The sequence below is a fragment of the Aegilops tauschii genome, chromosome 4 (assembly GCF_002575655.3).
Source record: "Aegilops tauschii subsp. strangulata cultivar AL8/78 chromosome 4, Aet v6.0, whole genome shotgun sequence".
Classification (NCBI taxonomy): domain Eukaryota; kingdom Viridiplantae; phylum Streptophyta; class Magnoliopsida; order Poales; family Poaceae; genus Aegilops; species Aegilops tauschii.
This window is the reverse complement of record NC_053038.3, coordinates 294,130,446-294,152,185: the sequence shown is the minus strand read 5'-3', so window position 1 is coordinate 294,152,185 and position 21,740 is coordinate 294,130,446. Positions and strand designations below refer to the sequence as shown.

The following is a 21,740-nucleotide window of genomic DNA, read 5'->3' as shown; positions in this document are numbered from 1 at the left end:
TCCGTGTGACCAGACGAAGGCGACACCTTGGTATCGTATCCCCTCTTGAGGGCTTTGTCTTTGGAGCAAGGCATTGGCAAGAGTGACCGGTGAAAGATGATGGTGTTGGCGTCAAGGTTTTTGTGGCAACGATGGCGTTGGCGAGCGATGTCGAAGGCGTGGCAATGGTTGCGGTAGTCGGCTCTTCTTCGAGGTGTCCGTGCGATTACCTCGGGTTGTTTTGCTGCAGTGGGGTCGGAGCTGCGGCGGCGGGGCCCCTGTGGCAACGATGACAGGCAGCAGGTGGTTTGTTCGGTGGTCTTCCATGGCACCAGCCGTGCGTGGTTCTCCTTCGAAGCTCTCCATCGAAGTCGGAGTTGCGCTGCCTTTGATGCGGGTGGCTGGGTCTGGCACGGGTCTTTTTGGGTTTCCGTATAGCCTTTACGGTGAGTGTTGAGTCGAGGTTGTCTTCGGCAAAGTCAAAGTCGCTTGCTCGGAGACTAGGGAGGGCGACGACGCCTGTTGGGGAGAAGAGATGACGATGACGTCAGAGTGTATGCTGATTTTCCGTTAATTAATCAGGCAATTCTCTTCTGCTTAATTAATAGACGAGGCAAAAAATTTGCCTCCATTTGAAGAAAAAAACAAGCGGATGCTACTTGCCGGCAAGCTATTGCGCTGATGAGAGCTATGAGCCTGAAACAAGGGACGCTGCTTTGAAATATACGCACAGCGACGTCGAGGCCAACTCAGTAGGGGAGGGGGGTGGGGGCCAAGTGATCTTAATCAAGCGAATTGACCTCACCTATTCTAATATATTTTAGCAATATATCCAATAACTACCATTTGAAACCGAACCCATTTTTCAGGTATATGTACAGTCCAACTTTCCAGGCGCTCCACATGTTCAATCTAAGGCCCTGTTTGGTTCAACTTTTATCAACGAATTCCGCTGCCGGGCAGCAGAATCTGAACCAAAGGGCGAATCTAGCAAAATCCGATTCTAGAAATCCGCTGCCAAAATCTGAACCAAAAGCGGAAGCAGCCCAAAACGTGCTTTCCAAAATCTGATTCCGCTGCGGGCCAAAATCTGAAAAAGCTGTATCAGCTGATTTGCCAAATAACCTACATCTTTTTCACATCAGATTTTCCAGTAGATTTTTCACAGCTGCTTTTAGAAATCCACAGCCGAACCAAACAGGGCCTAAAGGCACAACCAATGGCGCTCAACTATCAAACACCTTTTCAAGTCTCAAGCAGAGTGTGCAAAAAAGCTAAATACACGTCAAGATTACTCCACCCAAACTGTCACCATAGACAAATGAAAATGCATAGCTCCACGTACACTGGCCAACATAACTATCAAACAGGGAATTCTTGGGTGCGAGTGTTGTTGCCGACATGTCAGAATTACTCAAGAATGTTGTTACAGCTTGTCTTTACAGGTCGTTTTCAAGACCATGATGGTCAGGAATCAAAGCTGAGTTACAACCCTTCACTGGTTCATCTGTCTGCACAAACCGGAGAATGCGGCTTTCCGGATGAGAGGGTGAATACTCCCAACAAAAACCTCCTCGTCCAACATGCCAATGTGAGACCAAATCTGCAACATATCATATGTATTTTTATATCTAATCAACCAGTGTACGCTCATGGAAACTTGAAATAACCAGTGATTATGAATTTAACAGTTCAAACAACCAACACCAGTAATTACCTCTGTTGCATACTGTCGAGAAAATGACTTTAGATACCCCAATGTGCACAGGCACCATTGCTCAAGCTCTCCAATAGTATAACCAGCTTTCATATTTTCACCATTCACTTGACTGTCAAAACATAAAGACAAGTTAGCAGAGGCCGTAAAACTCGTACCAGCATGTGCATCACTGCACACTGGCTAGTAAATACTGGGTTGTGCGCCGATAATGGTATTAATGAGCAGGTCTTCATTCATCTATGAACCAATATCCGTTGCATTATTTCAGACTCGATTCTCGGTGAGTGTTGTGTTAAACACAAATTAATTATTCATAGCAAGCCCCACCACAAAATAAATATCCACAAAAGTACAAGGAAATCTGGCTGGTTCTACAAAATGTAAATCCAAACTTGCCAGAAGCAGTCAATCTGAAAGAAGTACTGGAAACTGTGTATTAAACTCACCTATTGTTATCTGCTCCATTTTCATCGTCTATCTCCATAGTTGCCGCTTCAGGATCGCTGGCTGGAAATGTTACATTAGGATCTCCAGCGCGTAGGTTAGGAACATCTCCATCAGCAGAAACAGGTGGCAGGCGTTCAGTAAGCACATCAACAAAGCTCTTGAATAATAACCTAAGCAATTCCTGGAAAACCAATGGCAAGATAATGGTAAGTTGATGTGAGATGCTCAAAACTCTGTCATAGCAAAAGCAAGTGCCACAGAAAACTTAAGTTCACAAAATATGTATATCAAGTTATCAATAGATATGGAAGGGTTTACAGAAATAAGATATAAGAGAGTAGCATACTTTGCCTTCTTCAAGGCCCCGGGCAAGGAGAGCCTGCTTTGCCTCTAACGATTCTTCAATAGTTACTTCCTCTTCTTTTGCTTTGTCAGCAAAGCCTTGAAGTCGTCTCAGCCTGCCTGGTCTTTCAGATGACACAGGTTGGCCCTCTACGATTTCAAGTATTGATTTAGCCTCCTCCAACTCTTTGATGGCTTTTGCACTAGCCTCTTTAGCAACTTGAATACTTTTCCTCAGTGTCTGAATTTCCTTCCGGAGATCACTGATTCGATTGTATGTCTTACTAACAGTATTCCTAAGAATCTGTTAAGAGGGCATGCCAATCAGACAGATTGAACAAAAAATCATAACAAGTACTCCCTCCGTCCCAAAGTATAAGATCATTTTTTACACTATCCCTCCATCCCAAAATATAAGATCATTTTTGTAACTAGTGTCAAAAATGATCTTATATTTTGGGACGGAGGGAGTATATAATGTGCTGCATTGGGCAGAAGAAGGCTACATAGCATTAATATAACACCAAACATGCATGCATAAGGCAAAAAATATCTTTGTATGTGCCGTAAATTTCAAGAGCATATAACATCCAGACACATGCAAATCTAGAGTAGACAAATCTACTATATCTAGGAGGCCCCCACTACATGATTTCTCTTCACATGCAGCCTATCCACCTCAGCAATCTGCCACGTCAACGACTCTCAACAGCCTTCCACAAAAAAATCTTCTGAGCGTAGCCCCTTCTAATTATGTGTGTTTAATATTCCTTTGCTAGCAAGTTGGTAACCACACGCGGCCCATTACTCCAAACCACATGCATCCCATTATTAGAAGGACTGGAGGCAATCTTAAAAAAAAAGGAAACTGTTGAATTCCATTCATGTCACGCATAATCTCTTCCCCATCATATTTTTTTTGTTGAGAAGATCATCAGTGGTGTACGTCAGTTTAGACAGTCTTATCAATTAGCGTTTGATTGAATACAAGGTTGCACTTTTCCCCTTCCTCTTCCATTTCCCCTTCCCTTATGTAATCCCCACGTGAAACTGCTTCCTCCAGACCCTAAATAAAATTCTACCGCCGCTGTTGCAAATGGTTGTTGGCATCTTCCTCCAAATCCATGGCCGGCCAGGATCAAAGCTGCAGCGTCCTCCACCGCTGAGGATTTTTTTCTCAAACCCGTTAGGATTGCCGCAATACATGAGGTCGCCGCTGCCTTTCATCACCAGCGAGGCAAGTGCGCTTGTGTGTTCATTTTTATATTCTCACTTTCCATAGATTTCCTTTATGGTGTTCCTGATGCTGTGGCTAGCTACATCATACTAACTGGACTACATGATTAAAAAATATAGTATAAGTTGAGACAAACATTTACTTGCAGATATCCTGTCACATGTGCAAAGGAATAACCAATGCAGATTACCTAATGTTGTTGTTACATCATACTAACTGCATGATAAAAAAAAAAAAAAAACAGGTTGATGCAAACATTTACTTGCAGAATATATAGCTCACCATATCCTTATTCGTTGACTCAAAATATTTATTTTATCTTAGTCTTCTCAGGGCTTGGCACCAATAAAACATTACTTTCCTTGCCAAAACAACTTCATGTATGGGATGTGTTATTTTATTCATGTTTGTCCTCTACAGAATCCACATAGGACATAACATGCCATAAATATAGGTGCGCAAATTGCAGGATACGCACATAAGATATCCTAACAATTTGCAATTTTATTTCTGAATTCTTTCTGGTCTATCATTTATTTTCATGCCATCATTTATTTTCATGCTCACACTGATTATCATAGCCTTTAATTTCTTCTGGGTTATTCTTGCTCAGTATACCAAACTAAAGGGTGGTTATAAATGATTCAAGATGGCTCTCTTGGTATGATTTACCTACTTTTGCTATGGACTTCCTTTAACCTTTAATTTATATTTGGTAGTTGTACAAAATGCATAATTTAGGTTGTTAGCACTACCAAGTAACCAATGAGATTCTACGGACCTCCTAAAAATTAATCAAAAAAGATTGATTGCTACAAAATCCAGCAGCGACGCGCTGGGTATCTTCTAGTATGAGGATAAGAATGTACCTCCCATGGACGATCCGACACATGAAATTGATCAACATTAGCAGGAGAAAAAACCCACTTGACTATAGCCAAGTTGGAAATTAAGCGATAACCCATCATTCTATCAATAGCTATAGCAGTCATCTGGGTACTGTTCTTCCAGTAAGCACTGACTTCATCCATCAACAATAACTGCATTTCCTCATCTGGGCATAGTTTGGAAATTATTTGACCATATCTCTCCAAAACAGTGATAAGATGGGTGAAACTTTTTGAACCAATGTCAAGAAGTGTCTGACTAACAACATCAACTGCGAATTTGGTGCCATTTGCAGGAACTATTTGTTCCTCAACCCACAAAATAATATCACGTGTAGTCTTTCTTCCTCTAACCATGCTAACAAGTTCCTTGGATATCCTGTGGCCTTCGGTGCTTTCTTTGCTTTCATCTGTATGATATCTGAAATTAGGACCAGCTTTTGGGGGTAACAACCCTTCCAACTCAGCAGCATCTTCAATACTCTGCAAAACAATAAAGGCAATAAATTCAATTCAAATGACCATTTCCAAACCACACAACAATTGAGTAGAAGGATATAGAAATATAAAGCACAAAAAGGTCCTTTTTACTCCCCAGAAGTATTGCCCCATCTATTTCTTGGTTCAGTTTTCTCCCTCAAAGTTTCAGTTACCATTTACTAAACCGCCTACTCTGGTTTCATATTGTGGTTTTGCTGACGTGGGCAATAAGTGCACAAGACTCAGAGCTGTGGACAAAAAAAAATGCATACACGGATTGGGACATCGTTCCAGAAAACAGAGACAACGAGGAACACCATGGCCATGGATGCTGTTAAACTGGAACGAGGAAAATGCCGTTAAGCTAAAGTAGTGGTTGCACACGCAACAAGCCAACAATGCTCTTCTGTGAGCAGGCAGGCAACTGAGTTTAACCAGGCAAGTAAATTAGGTACTGATAAAGTCAAGGGGATGATACACATGCCAGGTTCATATGTCATCCGGATGTAATAAACATGATGGGAGAACAATTTTGTGGAAATGATTGGGGGTGAAGAAGTTTGAGGATGCAATATGAGCAGAGGCAACGAGAAGCACACAATATTGGACAAAGATGTATGTCAGCACGACTATTGGTTGGGCAGAGTTCAATGGCCACTCTGGACATGGCCAAACAAGTCGTCCCATCTCAGCCAGTAGTCACCTCCCAGTCACAGATCTCGTCGCTCGTGCTCACTTCCCACCCCTTTACTAATGGGTGAAGCGGCTCTTGGGCAGGATCACGGTAGGTGTAGAGTGCACGACGGGAAACAAAGGGAACTACCACGGCTATTGATAAGTGAGCAGTTATTGTCCCCCTACTTTGGCACATGGTGCTCGAGACCATTGGTTCCACGGCAATGGATTTGATGCAGCTGCTTGGTGGATGCACATGCTACCACTCTTGACTGCGAGGAGCAGATGAGCTTGGTAAACAGAAAGATATGGGCAGAAGGGGTGAGGAATAAAGACAGAAGGAACAAAGGTTGAAGAAGATATTACAGTTGGCAGATTGGCAGGATCTTGTGTGAATTTGATGATGTCATTGTTCATGTATGATGCCACGTGGCAGAACCATTCCACATCAGTCAAACAAGAGTCTAAAACTAGGGTAAGGGGTTAAACTCGAGGAGAGTAAACTGAACCAAAAATATAGATCAGGGGGTTATCCGATCAACTGTAATACTTCAGGGTAGTAAAAAGGACCTTTTACCAAATCAAAGTGGCAAGGCATAAATCTAACACAAAACAATAAATTGTAAAAAAAAAAACTCCTTATTGAAAAGGGATGTCTCATATGCCACTAACCTGCTTGATTTTCTCGAAATAGGACAACCGAATTTCCCTTTCTAGTACTTCTTGGACAAAAACACGTTGTGGAGCCCATTTTGGTAGGCCCTTCACATTGGCCCACTCCTGCCAAGGCCAAATGAATTGAAAATTTGACCTGCGTAGGCAGATAATGTCATTAAGATTTAGTAGTACAAGGTTGCAGTTTGTTTTCAGTGCTACAGGAGATCAAACTTGTGAAAAGAAAAATTATGTTCTGAAACCAATTGGTTTAAAAGCTATACTACCATTGTATGTAACGTTTTATGGATTTTTTTTAAGCAGTAGCAGAAGTGGGTCATCATCAGGGTATTGAACATCAAGAGGAAGAGTAGCAATAGCCAATAGGCTGCAGTAAGAGGTTCCAACAAACTCATACTAGGCCAAATAACCAAAGCAGGAACACTCGTGAACAAAACAAATACATGGCAATGAACTTACAAATGATGTGAAAACCATAGGATAAGTCTGGTGCGGCACTCTGTATCCATGTTACTTATTCTATCAAAAAGAGCATGTACTGCTGCTACCACCACAGATGGAAATGCAGCTGGCAAAGCCTGAAGATATGTTAAGATAATTAGACTCGGTCCACTCATCCTCAAGGAAGAAAGTAAAACAATTTTCTTTTATGGGAAGGAAAAAACGTAAAACTGTAACCAGCCGGTTTCTACGGGAGGTTGCACACAAACATGTGTTGCCTATTCTCTAAATGTTGAACAAAAACATCCAGAACACTTGGTAATGGTATGGTGTTGATGCGACAAGTGGTGTCCTGATCTTTGGGTGAGAGGATAAATAAACGATTTGTGGTGATGACCCTGATGGTCCAGGTATCAACTCAACAGACTAGTAAATGTCGCAATCAGGTGAGTTGACAGACGTGAAAAGTGTAAGATGCGTCCTATATATGACATATCCAAAGCTTATGTTGTTTAAGTAGCCAACTCACTAATAGACGGCTCAATTATTTTTCTAGGACTCAGATTTGTTATGAAACCATACAGAAAATTGATTACTTCGTGATAACCTTAGCTCGTGGAAGCTTACTTGCAAATAAGTAAATACACTGAACCTATCAATTTTAGGGTGCTACACTTCACATCCACATCTACGTTGATTATATGGTTCAAGACTCTAAAGCAGATCTACATTCACATTTCACAGGCAGAAATTATGGCATCAATAGTTTACCAAAAATAAAAGGTGTAGTGGTATAGATGAAAACATAAGCAAGTATGGAATGGGAATCTGGTATGCAGATAGATCATAACAATATCATTCTTTCAAACACAAATAGTAAACAGTATGTTTAACTATGTTATGAATGAATCATAAGTGTCCTATTGACAAAACAAAGGAACTGTGGTTTCACAACTGTGCTCATCATAACCATACAATTATGTAACAGAATTTTGCTCAACCCATGCACCAAAATCTGCATGGCCATGATAGAACTCAAGGCATATTTAGGTTTGCTGATGTGCTCATTAACAATGATGTGTTTTTAAATCTCACATTGCATACTGGTCTCATCACTACACAAAACAGTCTCAAAGCATTAAAGAAGAACTACCTTGCAAAGATCGATGATAACCAACGTATAGTAGATTGGCCTGAAAGGTGGATTCGGCAGCAATAGTAGCTGTAGAATATCAATGTGTCATAAGAAAAGATTCATTTTTATTTGACAAGTATACTCGCTATAATGGATAATGGAGAACCTCAAAATGCATGCATAAATATTGCACTAGGTATCCTAACTATATCTTTATAAAAATATAGTGGTAACTGTTAAGACTGTTAGTGTCTATAATCCATCAGAATCAGGATACAACTTGGTATCATAAAGCCCAGAACCAACACCTCAGATCGAATGCAAAAATAGTTGGCACGCTACCAATCAAGACAGTATTCCAAGGAATTTTAAAATTCAGCTACTAAATACAAAACACCCTGAGGAGTCACAATTTGGATTTATTAATAACCAAATCCATGCCGGCCAAAATTTGACGTCTCCTTTTTCTAATATTGTGAAATACATGTATAATTGCCCCCAAAATATTAGTAGATCAATATGAAGACAGAAATGGCAAACTGGCAACTATTCAGAAGGAACACTCAAGGGTTTAACTTTAGTACCTAAATGAGTGCTTTTGTCCTTTTTATTAATATACATGTACATTAAACTCTGCTGAAACTATTGCACGGAAGTAATACACTTGTTCAGAGATACTCATAGCAGGTTGAAGTTTTCCAGCCAGCTTTTCTAGGTTTATCATCATTGTATTTCAGAATACAACGGATAGTTAAACGATGTTATCAAGATAATGATCTAAGGTAGGATCATTTTTGTATGACAAGGTCAGCTCGTTGAGCCGCCCATAATTGTATAAGATCATAAAAATCCATATACTCTATAAAGGGAAATATATATTGGGAAAAGCAGAAAGCTAGACACAAATATTGGATCTTGAACAAAATTTGCGAACTTAGGTGAACTTATTCATGTTGGTCAGCTGGACGTAATTTTTCAAACCTTACTCAATATAAACTATGTGTTACTACTACAATAATATCTCCAAACTAATCCACAATTAGCTCAGATCAGCACACCCAAACAATCGGTCATATTCAGCAGATCCATTGGAAATGCTTGGGCGAAACTCAACACATGCACCAAGAAAAGCAAGCTTTATTACCCATTTCATTGTGGTTAACTTAAATCATTGCCATACAAGAAATTTAGAGTGGAACATGAAGATTCACTTCTGCAACAACTAAAGATACAGTTCACTTAACATGAAGGCAGACATGCAGAGACTAGTAATAATAGTCTAAAACACACGTAATAAAGATGGTTCAGAAATACCTGTGAAAATATGGTCTCAGCCATCAGGTATTCATACCGAAAAGACACAGGAAGGCTGACCAGATAAAACGCACATTCTTTGCGACTGTCTTTCAAAGAAAAATATAACCATGATAGAATTAGTAAGAAAACCAAAATAATACAATTCAGCAGGCAAATATTAACACAAAATTCAACAAATTTTCCCGTGATGGGCATGAGAAAAGTTGTCGACCCTAATTATTGTCTTCAAAATGATATTTTCGCATGCTAGCAGCAAAGTAAAACTGTCACACTTGAGTTAGGCAACTTCACCAAAGATTTAGCCATGCACAGAGGTGTGTGGAAGTTAGCTATCCACGTGCCAGAACCATGACTTGGTTTCGATATATTATGGGTTTCAACTCTAGCCTACCCCAAATTGTTTGAGACTGAAAGGCTTTGTTGTTGTAGTTTGTTTGTTGTTGAGTTAGGAACTTCGACATTGTTAGGCTTGTGCTTAGTTCTTTCCAGAACCTTTGGCTTGGCATGATACACTTTATTACCCCTATACCCTATTTGATGCCACGTGTGTGGCAAACAACTTGTTCGTCACAACCGTGGTTGCCACACTGTTGGGAGAAATTTACAGCAAGGTGTTGTAAGTAATAAGACAGGATTAGTTCTAGCAAAAATAAAACAAATGTTAGAACACCTCCTCTGCATACTTTGGGAGCAAGGTTTATAGACAAAAATTCTAGAGCTTAACAAGAGATGACAGACAAAAGCAACACATCCAAATACAGCCAGATTTTGTTAACCAAGGGAGAGAACATAAGACTCGGCACTACGAAGATAGAGAACACCAAATTTATTCACATTAAGGACTGACAAGCAATCCAATAAGTACATGGTGTCAGCAATGTCATGCATGAACAACTTAACAAACAGATGCCTGACATCTAACAATCGCAGCTTTTGTACAAGTGTCAAACACACTAATAGAACTGAGAAAAAATTGTAACTGACCATCCATTGAAGAAAAGCAGCACATCCAATATGTATTCCTCAACAACAAAACGGTCTACAGGTTGCATATTCTGTAAGAAAATGATAGCTGATTAGGGCTCATAAGTATATATATATAAACAGGTGAACTTTGCAACATAAAACCAAGTAATAGCAAATTTCATGTAGTTAACATGCATTACAAAAAATACAGCAATGAAAACATCAAATGTAACAATGATCAATGGACTAGAACATAGCATAAAGGTGTGTGCCTCATAATAAGTATATAAACAGGTGAACTTTGTAACATAAAACCAAGTAATAGCGAATTTCATGTTAGTTAACATACGTTAAAGAAAAGACAGCGATGAAAACATTAAATGTAACAATGCTCAATGGACTAGTATATACATAAAGTTGCGATTTACCTCAGCTTTATTTGTTGGAAATATATGGAGCCTACGAAGCCTTTGAGGATACTTTAGATTGGCTTCATGCTTCTCTTGCCCTTTTAATATCTCAGAAGATGACATCGTGAAAGTAGGCGGTGGGCAACTAACTGGGTGGAAACGGTGAGATTTTCCAACTACTAACTGAGCTTCAAACGACAAGTGAGGTTTTGGAACTGCGAGGGGCAATTAAACAGAATGCAAAGCAAATTAAGCAACTGCACATTTGGAATTACGTATACAGTCCTGAGCTGGATAAAGAAGTTTTCTTATCATTCAACACTATACTGCTTGAATATTAAAACTCAACAGCGTATTATTTCAGTAAGAAATCGTGTGTATTTTATATCATGTACTCACATACCACTTTTAACCTTCCACCCATTACGAGAAAGAAGTTGCATACGCTCCCATAGATCTTCCATGAAATCCTACAAGGAATATAAGTTACTGAACTGATCAAAATAGCATAAAAGGAGTTAAATGGATCGGAATTCAGGAAATAAACCAGTGTAAGGTTCAGACATTCAAGAAATTGCCAGTACCTTCTTATTGGGAGAGTTGCCTTCGTCCGTCTCGAAGACTGAGAAAGCAATATCATCAAAATGCCTTCTGATGCTTATATAAGACTGTATACCAACCAGAACCCTCTCGAGTTCATCCGGGGCTTGCTGCATGTTAGAATTCATCAGTGTATTCTACCACTGATTCATGTCTGCAGAATTTCCTAATACACAATTCAAGAATGGGAGTACATTGTAGGAGCCTATAACTTTGCATTGCAATGATAATTTGGTGGGGAGCACCCCACCCCCACCCACCCCCAAAATCGAGAATGTAAATGTGGCTCATGCATTCTTCCAGAAGGTCTAAGCAATCATGGCTAATGTTCATTTTATGGTGCAGACACATACAAACTTTCAAGGTCAGTGGTACCCATATGCACAAGTCTTACTACTTACTAGAGGAGCAGTGTCCCTATTTCACTTCTTGAAAATATGTTGGGATGCTTATAGTGCAGCTTTCAAATAGATGACGGAATGATATAGAGCAACATTAGAAAATAATGAAGATACCCTTCTAAAGATCAAAAACAAGAAAAGGTGCATGAACACTAATATTACTAAGATGTGCAAAATGGCAGTGCCAGCGTAACTCTTAGAGGCATTCAAATTGAACCGCACATACTACAAAAAAGGGGAGTAATCAAAGTAGCTTAATAAAGCCAATGGGGATTCATACAAGCAGAGAACAAGAATCATGTGTTGCTGCTAAAGCAGTCAAATTGGACACCAAAGGTAATGCATGACCATAAAAGATATTACTCATATAAATAGAACAACCATTATTCTCTGACTTAAATGAATAACCGTCTCGCAATAAACAAGATCCAGATATAATAAAGATTAAACAGCACCAGAATAGTTTAATAGTGTTACCTCGAACAATTCTGAACCACCCCATGGAAGGGAAGCCAAAATACAATAAACATAAAAATCAGCACGTGGTTGCCAAGAAGGATTTCCAGCATCCTCATCCAATATAGTTGCAGCAGATGATAAAAGTGTCTCGTATGTCTCAATAATGGAATTTGGGGATATAACTTTGCTGCACATCTACAAAACACACACACACACACACACACACACACATTCTACAGTTACAACAAGAAAAGGTTGAAACAACAGAAACACTACAAATTGCCTCGTCTATACGGCGCAAAATACAAGAAAAATATTCTACCATGAAAGGAAAGAGGGCAGAGAGAAATCTCTCGACTCTTTTCGAGAACAAAGCAAAAGCATTCTGAATCAACTTGTTATTGTTAGGAAATATGCAACTTGTATTTCCAGGTGGCCATACAGTACATATACACGTACAGATGTGGTACAATATGCAGAAAACCCCTTAATAAAAAGGGGAACGCGGCTAAATATATATAACTCTAACACCTCCACCCCCCTCTAAAACTCATGGTGGATCAACAACGAGTTTGGAGAGATAGAATCCGTGCTTTGCTTTAGTCTGGGCCTTCGTAAAGAAATCCGCCGCAAACCAGTGCGCACAAAAGAAGCATCAACACCAATATGTTTGGTGAGCTCATGCTTAACAGGGTCACGAGCAATACTAATAGCACTTGTACTGTCAGACAAGAGCAGAGTAGGTGTAGTGATAGAAACACCCGAACTCCTGAAATAACCACCGTAACCAAGTCACCTCTGCCGTCAAAAGAGCCATAGCTCACAACTCAGCCTTTCCTTCGTCTTCAGGACAATGAGAGAACCACCAACAAAAACACAGTAAGTAGAAAGCGAACGGCAATCCAAGGGATCACTAGCTCACAAAGCATCTGAATAGGCCTGATGCTGTAATGAACTGGAGCGGGGAAAGAACAGATGGTGAGAGATCATGCCACGAAGATAATAGAGAACACGAAGGAGGTGACTATAGTGAACCGAAGTGAGAGCAGAGACAAACTGACCCAAAATATGGACAGGATAGAAGATATCTGGACGGGTGATAGCTAGATAGACAAGACTCACAACAAGATGACGATAACGCGTTGGATCAGACAAGGGGTCACTATCAGTAGCACGGAGATGAACATTGAGCTCCACGGGAGTCAACAATGCGGTAATCAGTAAGAGCAGCACGAGCAAGAAAATCTTGGGTATACTTTCCTTGGGAAGTAAAGAAGGCATCAGAGGTAGAAGAGACCTCAATCACAAGAAACTGCTCACTAAGGCGTGCCTTCACAAAGGCAATATACTCGGGGTCGTCGCCAATGATGATCATGTCATCAACATATAGAGGAAGAGTCCGACCACGAGCAGAAAGGTGGACAAACAGTGCAGGATCATGAGCACAGACTAAAAAACCAGCAGCAGTCATCACAGAGGCAAAATGTTCAAGCCAGGCAGGAGGGGCTTGCTTAAGGCCATAGAGAGAGCGGCGAAGACGGCAGACCATGCAGTCAGGAACAAAATACCCAAGCAATGGTTGCATGTAAACCTCCTCACCCAACTCACCATTAAGAAATGCATTCTTAACATCAAGCTAAGACATAGACCAGTGGCGATTTGAGGCCACAGCAAGAAGTGTTCAAACGATTGTCATATGGGCCACAGGAGCAAAAGTTTCATTGTAATCACAACCATGCTCCTGCTGGAAGCCACGAGCCACAAGACTAGCTATGTAGCGCTCAACAGAACCATCGGAGAGAGTCTTAACCTTATAGACCCACTTACAAGTGATGGGACGAACACGGGGAGGAAAAGAAACAAGATCCCACGTGTCGGTGCCTGCCATTCCAAGCTGTCATTTGGGATGAAAAACAGCATCACGATAAGAAGTCGGCTTAAGAACAGCAACGCCGGGCGCCAGCGCTTGGAAAACCACGTCGGTTAACAGGCGGAAGCAGACGAGGACGCAAGCCATATAAGTAGGATGAGACGAGGAACATGGCACATCAGAAGTAGATGGCGCATCAGTAGACACATCCACAACATACAAACGGCGAGTATAGAAGTGAGGAAAAGATGGAAGAATACGAGGAGGAATCACCGGAATAAACTCAGGTGATGGAGATGGGGAAGCCACCGGTGCACGAGACAAGATCGGAAAGAGCACAAGTTGAGCGTGCGGGGAAAAAAACTAATGCTCTAATACCATGTTAGGAAATATGCAACTTGTATATCCAGGTGGCCATAGGACAACATATATACACGTACAGGTGTGGTACAATACAATGCAGAAAACCTCTTAGAGAACGAGGAAAATACAAAGGGGAAACAGTTATAAGCTCTCAATACAGGGAGCAATAGGAGATATCAGAGCCTAATGTAAGGACGATATCGCGCTAACCAATATGCTGACCAAATGCAAATTATACAATCATAAATTATACAAATTATGATATAAATCATAAAAAAAACGTGTCTCTAGAGTTGTACTGCTTCAGTTTCTGGGCTGGAGAAGCCAAAGCTACACAAATAAGCCATAACTAACATGCATGCAACACTACTGCCTTAAAGATCGTATGATTCTTAGAGGATGCAAATACTTAGGAATTTTTTCCCTATAGATGCCCGTTTGATTATACGAATGAAGTTAACGAATTTGTATGGATTGCTTTCCTGTGCACGTAATTCTATAGGAATTTGACATCCACTCCGTCTTCTTTTCTACTGTTTGCTTAGTAACTAAGGCAGCTTTCCTATGTCCTACACAAACGCCTACCCGGCAGCTTTCCTATGTTTTGCAATCATCAGTTTTGCACTTGCATTCCCATCGAAATCCTGTGTTTCATTCCTACAATCCAAAGAGACCTTGCAACTATTATTTCCCTCAGAACAGCACCCTTCCCAATTTTATCATATAGTTATTCGTACTTCTAGTTTAGAATTACACATGACTAGTGTAACAGGAAGAGACTAAACACCTTTAGCACTGCTCGATTATTGATGAACATGTGTTGCCAATATAACATGTCAATATGTCAGGTATGAGATATTCAAGAATCACGAGTTGGGACACATGGTAGCAGCTAGAAAAGGATGAGCAAGAGAATCAACCCAAAACTACTACATGACTTACCAGGCCACAGAGAAACCGCAGCAATATCCTGATCCTATCACGGTTTTCAGTATGCAAAGCATCCTGCAATTACAACGAGTCATTACAAGGCTAGGATGATCTTAAGAGGGACCAAAGTTGGGAAAAAGAAGTCCAGTGGCATAATAAGTCAATAATGCTGGAATATAATCATAGAGAACATTTCTCCAGTGGAAGAAAGGATTAACAGATGCTGCCATGCTCTTGATGTAGAAACAAAGATTCACACCTGTAGGTTTGCCTGTGTTGCATCCACGATACCCTTGGCAAAATCTTCATTTTCTAAATTTATCAAACCTATCTGACATTACAAAAGAACAAAGCAGAACCATCACAACGATTTAGTTCAATTAAATAAGAGAAATCATATAGCAGCATCTTATTCTTAAAACATGTAGCTCAAAAGTTAATTTAATGTGAGATTACAAAGTTAGGTACAGAAGGTATTAAAACCAACTGTCATAAATAAATACCAGTTCTTTATGGAAGAGAACTGCTCAAATACAAAATTACTGTGCGTCCAATTTTGTTGCGATTAATTCATCATTTGACCTAAAACAATAGACATACCCTCCTCTCATGAAAAGATGCACATAAAACTACACCAACAGAATAAAATCGTAGAAGTATTGGCGAACGGCTGGACATCATCGCCCACCATAGCATACACGGTACCAAGGGGATCAAGAGACCACAACTGATCTCTGCTTATTTATAAGTAGCAGGTTTGTTGCACAACACATGTGGAAATAATGAAAAGATAGTATGTTTGCATTGGCATGGCAAGCTTTGCGTGGAGAGGATATATAAATGAGCAGTCATACATGAGCACTAGAATAATGAAAATCCTACCCACAGATTAAAAAATAGCATGCAGATCATGTGTAAACATGATAAGACCTAGGCCAACAGAATATGAGCCAAAGCATATGCATGGATTTCGAGTCGCTCGACTAGTCGCGACTAGTCGACGACTAGTCTTATGAGTCGCAAAAATATGGCCGACTCAGCTTAGTGTCAACTCGCGACTCAGTCACAACGCAGGCTCGACTTCTTCCGAGTCGCTGCCCCAGAGCGACTCGCATGAGTCGTGACTCGAAAACCATGAGCATATGTGTGAACTTCAAAGTTCACTCACAATGTAAAGTCACCAGTCATATAGATCACATTTTAGATCAGGGTTACAAACTGTAACTGTGGCGTATGACCAAACTGTACGCTTGTACAGGGCCATGTTTTGTTTCATAAGTCCAACCAGAAACTCAAAATGATAAATATGCATACTAGATATATGTTGTTTATAATGCTGATATACATGCTGCTTCCCTCTTTGTTACAGAAATAATAAGGACATTCAAAGCATGAGCAACAAGTCAAACATGTATTGAGATTCAATAAGAACTTCAAATGATCCACGAGTAATATTTATGAAAGAAGACAACATAAATTAGTAAAGTGTATAGGCTTCATAGAAATAGCTGCATACCAAAACTCCAAAGAAAGGAATCTTGTGAGGTAATTGTTCTGCACACTGAAGGAGAAACTGCTTGGACAAAGGTACATTTAGTTAGCACCTCAAATCGATTCGGATAAAAGATGACGATATGTATCGAAGGCATTGAAGAGGTAAGCAAATGCTACAGGATGCAGCATGTAGGATCCATACTCCATGTTTTTTTAACAATGTCTGGGAAGGAGCCAATTAAGCACTAATGCTTCTTCGTAGAATTAAAACTATAGATTATCAAAAGATAGCCAGATTGGAGTAGTAAAAGCACAATAATATGAACAAGCACAGAGTAGAATGTTGGACACCAACCTCAAAAATATCATCTTTGGAGTGTTCATATTCACGAGAAAGCACATTGTAACAGATTTCCTGTGAAGCCAATGCTTGGTCAGAACAGGTGCGAAAGAAACATGGCATGATAGATGAAAAAATGCAACATTCTATTCAGACCATTGTGCGTTAGTTGGAACAACTGCGATGTTGTAAATATTGACAAACAATCACAGGAAAAATGTGTGTGTGCCTATGAACTTGCTTGGCACCCTTTAGTAATCATTTGATTGAAACTGCATTTTGCAATAAATCAGGATTCTACCTAGAGATGGGTAATCTTCATCATTACATACTACTATCCAATAGTACCTATCCTAGGATTATTATTATTATTATTATTATTATTATTATAGGCGAGCCAACGTAAAAACTAGCCAGTCTTTTGGGTATGAAACCCATTTGGGCGAGAGTAGTACTAGGATGGGTGACCTCCTGGGAAGTCCTCGTGAAAGGGTTTCATATCTAGCCTACCCCAACTTGTTTGGGATAACAGGCTTCATAAGTAAGTAAGTAAGTATAGGCACGCTAAACTAAGCCCGAGCGCATTATAGCTTATTCTGCGCTCCGGCCATTCAAACCACGCTCGAACTCGCTAATTACGGAAGTGACCGCGTCCCACCAAAGTTCCACCTGATGGTAAAAGTCTCTAGTACATTACCATGTGTGACAATGACTTTTACTATCCAGACCCACAAGTCCCCTCAACTAGTAAAATTGACTAGTAGATTACTATATATTGCACTGTTGTTACTAATCGCTCTAGCATGTGGTAAAATCGACCAACAATTACATATTTTGAATAATTAGATCTTGGTTATAATTTGCTCATTGTGCGTACATGTAACATTATGATTACTTTGAAATCAATTTTACTAGAGAGGTCACGTATTTACTACATGCTATCTGAGATTTTATTAACAATGTCCATGCATCTATAGTAAACATATTACTTTTTTTGAGTGTATAGTAAAGAGATTACTAATTGTACTACGTGTTATACTTCCGATTATTTTCCCGGGAATGTGTAGTAAGGTGGTTAACATGTGTTACTAAATGTTTCATGGGGTGTTACGGCAAACTTCATGACAAGACATCTGTAGTACAAATGTGCATCTATAGTAAAGAGATTACTAGTTTTACTACAGGTTTGCTACCGATTGATTCCCTGGGAACGTATAGTAAATAGGTTAACATGTGTTACTACATTTCACATGGGATCTTACCATAGACTTTGTGACTGGGCTTGTGTAGTAAAAAGGTTACCATGCTTTACTACTAGTTGCCTATGAAACCAAGGCGCACACACACACACACACACACACACACACACACACACACACACACACACACACATATATATATATATATATATATATATATATATATATAGGATGTCTTTGGTTTGGGCTCGGGCTTGTCCAACGAACAAATTTGGCCAAGGTTCTGTTTGCCCATGAATTGGCCAGTGTTGGGAAGAAAAATGTACTAGAGTAGGCAAAGGGGAATTGGCATGCCCAAAAGTTGGCAACCGTCCAAACAAGGTCCAAATTTTTAGTCATGAACAGCCAGATTGGCACATTGAGAGCCGCCGCGATACCAATTCCACTCCGCACCCCCAATACCAAGAGCTGCGTACAGAGAACTGTGACCGGTGGCTAGGGTTTTGAAGAGGTGGCGTGGTGGGAGGGAGAGAGGTAGGGGAACTCACGATGTGCTCCTTGTGGTCGGCGGTTCCCCCGTACTCGGGGCACCTGTCGCCGATGCGAAGCAGCAGCGTCCTCCAGCCAGCGCTCATGGCGGCGGCGGCGGCGGTGGCGGACAACAGAGAGGAGAGAGAGGTGCCGGGTGCGGGCAGGAGGCGACTCGGGTCGAGGGTTTTGGTTTCGGTCGGTGCGCGGAGGTTTGGCTTTGTGGGAGGCTGGTTAGTGTGGATTTGGCACAAGGACATTTACCATTGGAAGGTCCAAATCTTACGATGACGGTATCCGATCACATCCGCCTGACGATTTTTTTTTCTTTTTCATGGTATAATACGTGTCTAATTTATATCATAAAGATCAAAATACAACTTACGTAATGACCAACATGACAAAATTGAAAACATGACAAAATTGAAAAGATAGCAGAACATTTTTGAGTTTGACACCAACGCCCATCACCTGCCTCCGGCACCACTACAACACCCGCCGAAAAAAAGAATGATGGATCACCTCCTCACCTGAGCTCGACGCGGTTCCATCACTGATATGCAGCTTTGCGGACCTTCAAAGTGGCTCACCAAAAGTGAAGCCCTTGCCGTTGAACGAATCAGACCGGGGCAACACCCGGACACGCGATCAAACTCCAGATCTGTCACCCCACCACGACTAAGACGCCGAAGGAGAAAATCATACCTGCCATCCATGAACCACGAACCCAGCACACGTTTCGTCTTCCACCTGTCGTCGATGCAGACCACAATCTGCATCCGCTCCTGGACTACCTCCCAAGCTCTGCGCCGACGCCAGAGCAAACGCCGTCGCAACAGCGGAGCCCGAGGACACATGTCCACCACGAGGATGTCGTCGTCGTCACGCCATCCTTACTTGAACAGACTGGTTTCCCAATCCATCCCCAACCATAGGACCGATCGCCTCGTTGGGGAATGATCTGAAGAATCTTTATTCAGCACCGCCATCGCCGCCGCCGAAGGCGAGGCGATGAACAGCCTAAAAATCTAGACTACGTAGGCCAAAACCGATCCACACGCATGGACCCGGCGACCCCCCTCACCACCGACGACTGAGGTCGCCGCCGGAGGGGAGCCGCCGGAAGAACGGCGGTGGAGGAACTCCCCTGGCGGCGGGCTGGGGAGATTGCTTTTCCTTTCTTCGAACCGAAGAAAGAAAAACGCCGACTACCCGATCACATATGCCGACGATTCGTCCAGGGACAATTGGCCCGATGACATTTTGAACACAGTACAGACACAAGCGCTCATATACATGCGCATACACTCATCCCTATGAGCGCACACACGCACACCCTACCCCTATGAGCACCTCCGAAAGACTGAGCGGGTATATCATCTTGAAAATTACGAAGTCACCGTAGGCACCTCGTCATCGACGGAAACGTCTCCTCCCACTGAATGCGTATCGTCGGAAATCCTGAAATAAATCCAGAAATAAATGCGAGCACCTGGACTTGAACCTTGGTGGGCACGGTGACATTTAGAGCATCTCCAGCTGTTGTGCCCCCATGGACGATTTTTGCACCGGGTTGAGAATTGTCGGCGCTAATTTTGCTCTCGGGGGGGGGGGGAGTTTCCCAGTCATTGCGCCCCCAGCCACCAGACGGGGTGATTTTTTTTATTCCATTGTTTGCCATTTCAACAAACGGGCTTTGGGCGAGAGATAGACGAGGCCGCGACCAGCCACCGCCCGCAGCAACGGTCTCGAGGATGCCGGCGCCCATGGCGAGCCGCCCGTCGAGGATGCCGGCCACTCCAGCCCGGCCTCGAGCCGCCCGTCACAGACCGAGCACCTGGTCGCGGCGTCCAACAACCTCAAATCCCGGATCAGCGACGTGCTGGAGCAGTCGACGACCATCGGGGAGCTGAAGGAAGAAGCCACGGGGATCGAGAGGGAGGTCAGGACCGTCGGAGACGCCATGGCGTGCGGATGGAGGCCCTGCAGCGCACCGCAAAGGAGATCGGGAGTGCTGCCGGCGGGTCACTAGAGAACCAGAGAGCTGCTGGAAGGCCAGGCGAACGCGACGTGGACGCTCGGGGAGCTCCACGGGTTCCTGAGTCAGGCGCTCGAGGAGAACAGGGAGGCCTGGGGTAGGTGGAAAGAGAGGAGAGAGAGGGAAAAGATGGCTGACAGTGGGCCAATTGCATGCAGAAAAATAGCGTCGGTCTCCCCAGCTCGCGACGAGCGCGCTGGGTTCAGGCTGGGAGCGTCGGCTGAGACTTTCGTCAAATCCGGCGGAAAATGAGGTCTTGGGTGCACGGCTGGGGCATTTTTTACAAGCGGCGCAAAAAAGTGGTCCTGGGGGCTGTTGGGTGGGCGGCTCGGGATGCTCTTACCATCGACGATCCAAATATCCACTCTTTTTTTAGGGAAATCCAAATCTCCACTGGAAAGTTGGTAGGTGGTATCGTAGCTTCGTACCCCACCCATCGATCAAATAAACAACCAACCGAACTTTTCTTACGTAACTTTCTCTTTCATCGGTTTTTACCGTGTTTTTCCTGCTCCTGAGACGGTCATCCCACGCCGCACAAACCGCTCCCTTTCTTTCCTGCCTCTCTCTCGTTCTCCATTTCCCTCACGTAGGGTTACTTTCGATAGAGGTTCTGTCGCCGCCGCTCAACTCCCCCTTGTTCCTCCCCATGCCAGTACCCATGGCTGGCCGTTCTTTCGCAATGGCAAGCGACATCCGCAGCGAACCATGCCTGTTGTGCAGCAGCGGTAGAGGACCGAGTCCTTTTGATTCGCCATGGCGAGCGACATCCGCCTACGCTGCTTGCATGTCGGAGTCATCCCCCAA

At 42.2% G+C, this 21,740-nt stretch overlaps 1 protein-coding gene across 1 annotated transcript; it reads right to left on the bottom strand.

Moving 5' to 3' along the window:
- Window positions 1–1,199: 1,199 nt before the first annotated feature.
- On the bottom strand, window positions 1,200–19,151 carry LOC109773130 (nuclear cap-binding protein subunit 1). Its single transcript, XM_020331825.4, has 19 exons — window positions 18,916–19,151; window positions 17,184–17,243; window positions 16,851–16,907; window positions 15,594–15,665; window positions 15,347–15,409; window positions 12,190–12,366; window positions 11,296–11,421; window positions 11,115–11,181; window positions 10,730–10,926; window positions 10,320–10,390; window positions 9,333–9,417; window positions 8,037–8,105; window positions 6,902–7,020; window positions 6,440–6,578; window positions 4,595–5,095; window positions 2,493–2,792; window positions 2,146–2,327; window positions 1,697–1,808; window positions 1,200–1,582 (listed from the first exon to the last, which is right to left on the bottom strand). The coding sequence occupies exons 1-19, from the start codon at window positions 19,000–19,002 to the stop codon at window positions 1,475–1,477; spliced, it is 2,592 nt and encodes an 863-aa protein (XP_020187414.3). The 5' UTR covers window positions 19,003–19,151; the 3' UTR covers window positions 1,200–1,474.
- Window positions 19,152–21,740: the final 2,589 nt, after the last annotated feature.

What these genes read in the sequence shown, in the direction of transcription:
- LOC109773130 (XM_020331825.4), bottom strand. Translation starts at nt 19,002, where the DNA reads ATGAGCGCTGGCTGGAGGACGCTGCTGCTTCGCATCGGCGACAGGTGC. An exon ending in CCAAAGATGATATTTTTGAG is followed by an intron (nt 16,908 to 17,183) that starts GTTGGTGTCCAA and finishes TTGTCCAAGCAG; the next exon opens with TTTCTCCTTCAGTGTGCAGA. An exon ending in ATTTCGAGAAAATCAAGCAG is followed by an intron (nt 5,096 to 6,439) that starts GTTAGTGGCATA and finishes ATTGTTTTGCAG; the next exon opens with AGTATTGAAGATGCTGCTGA.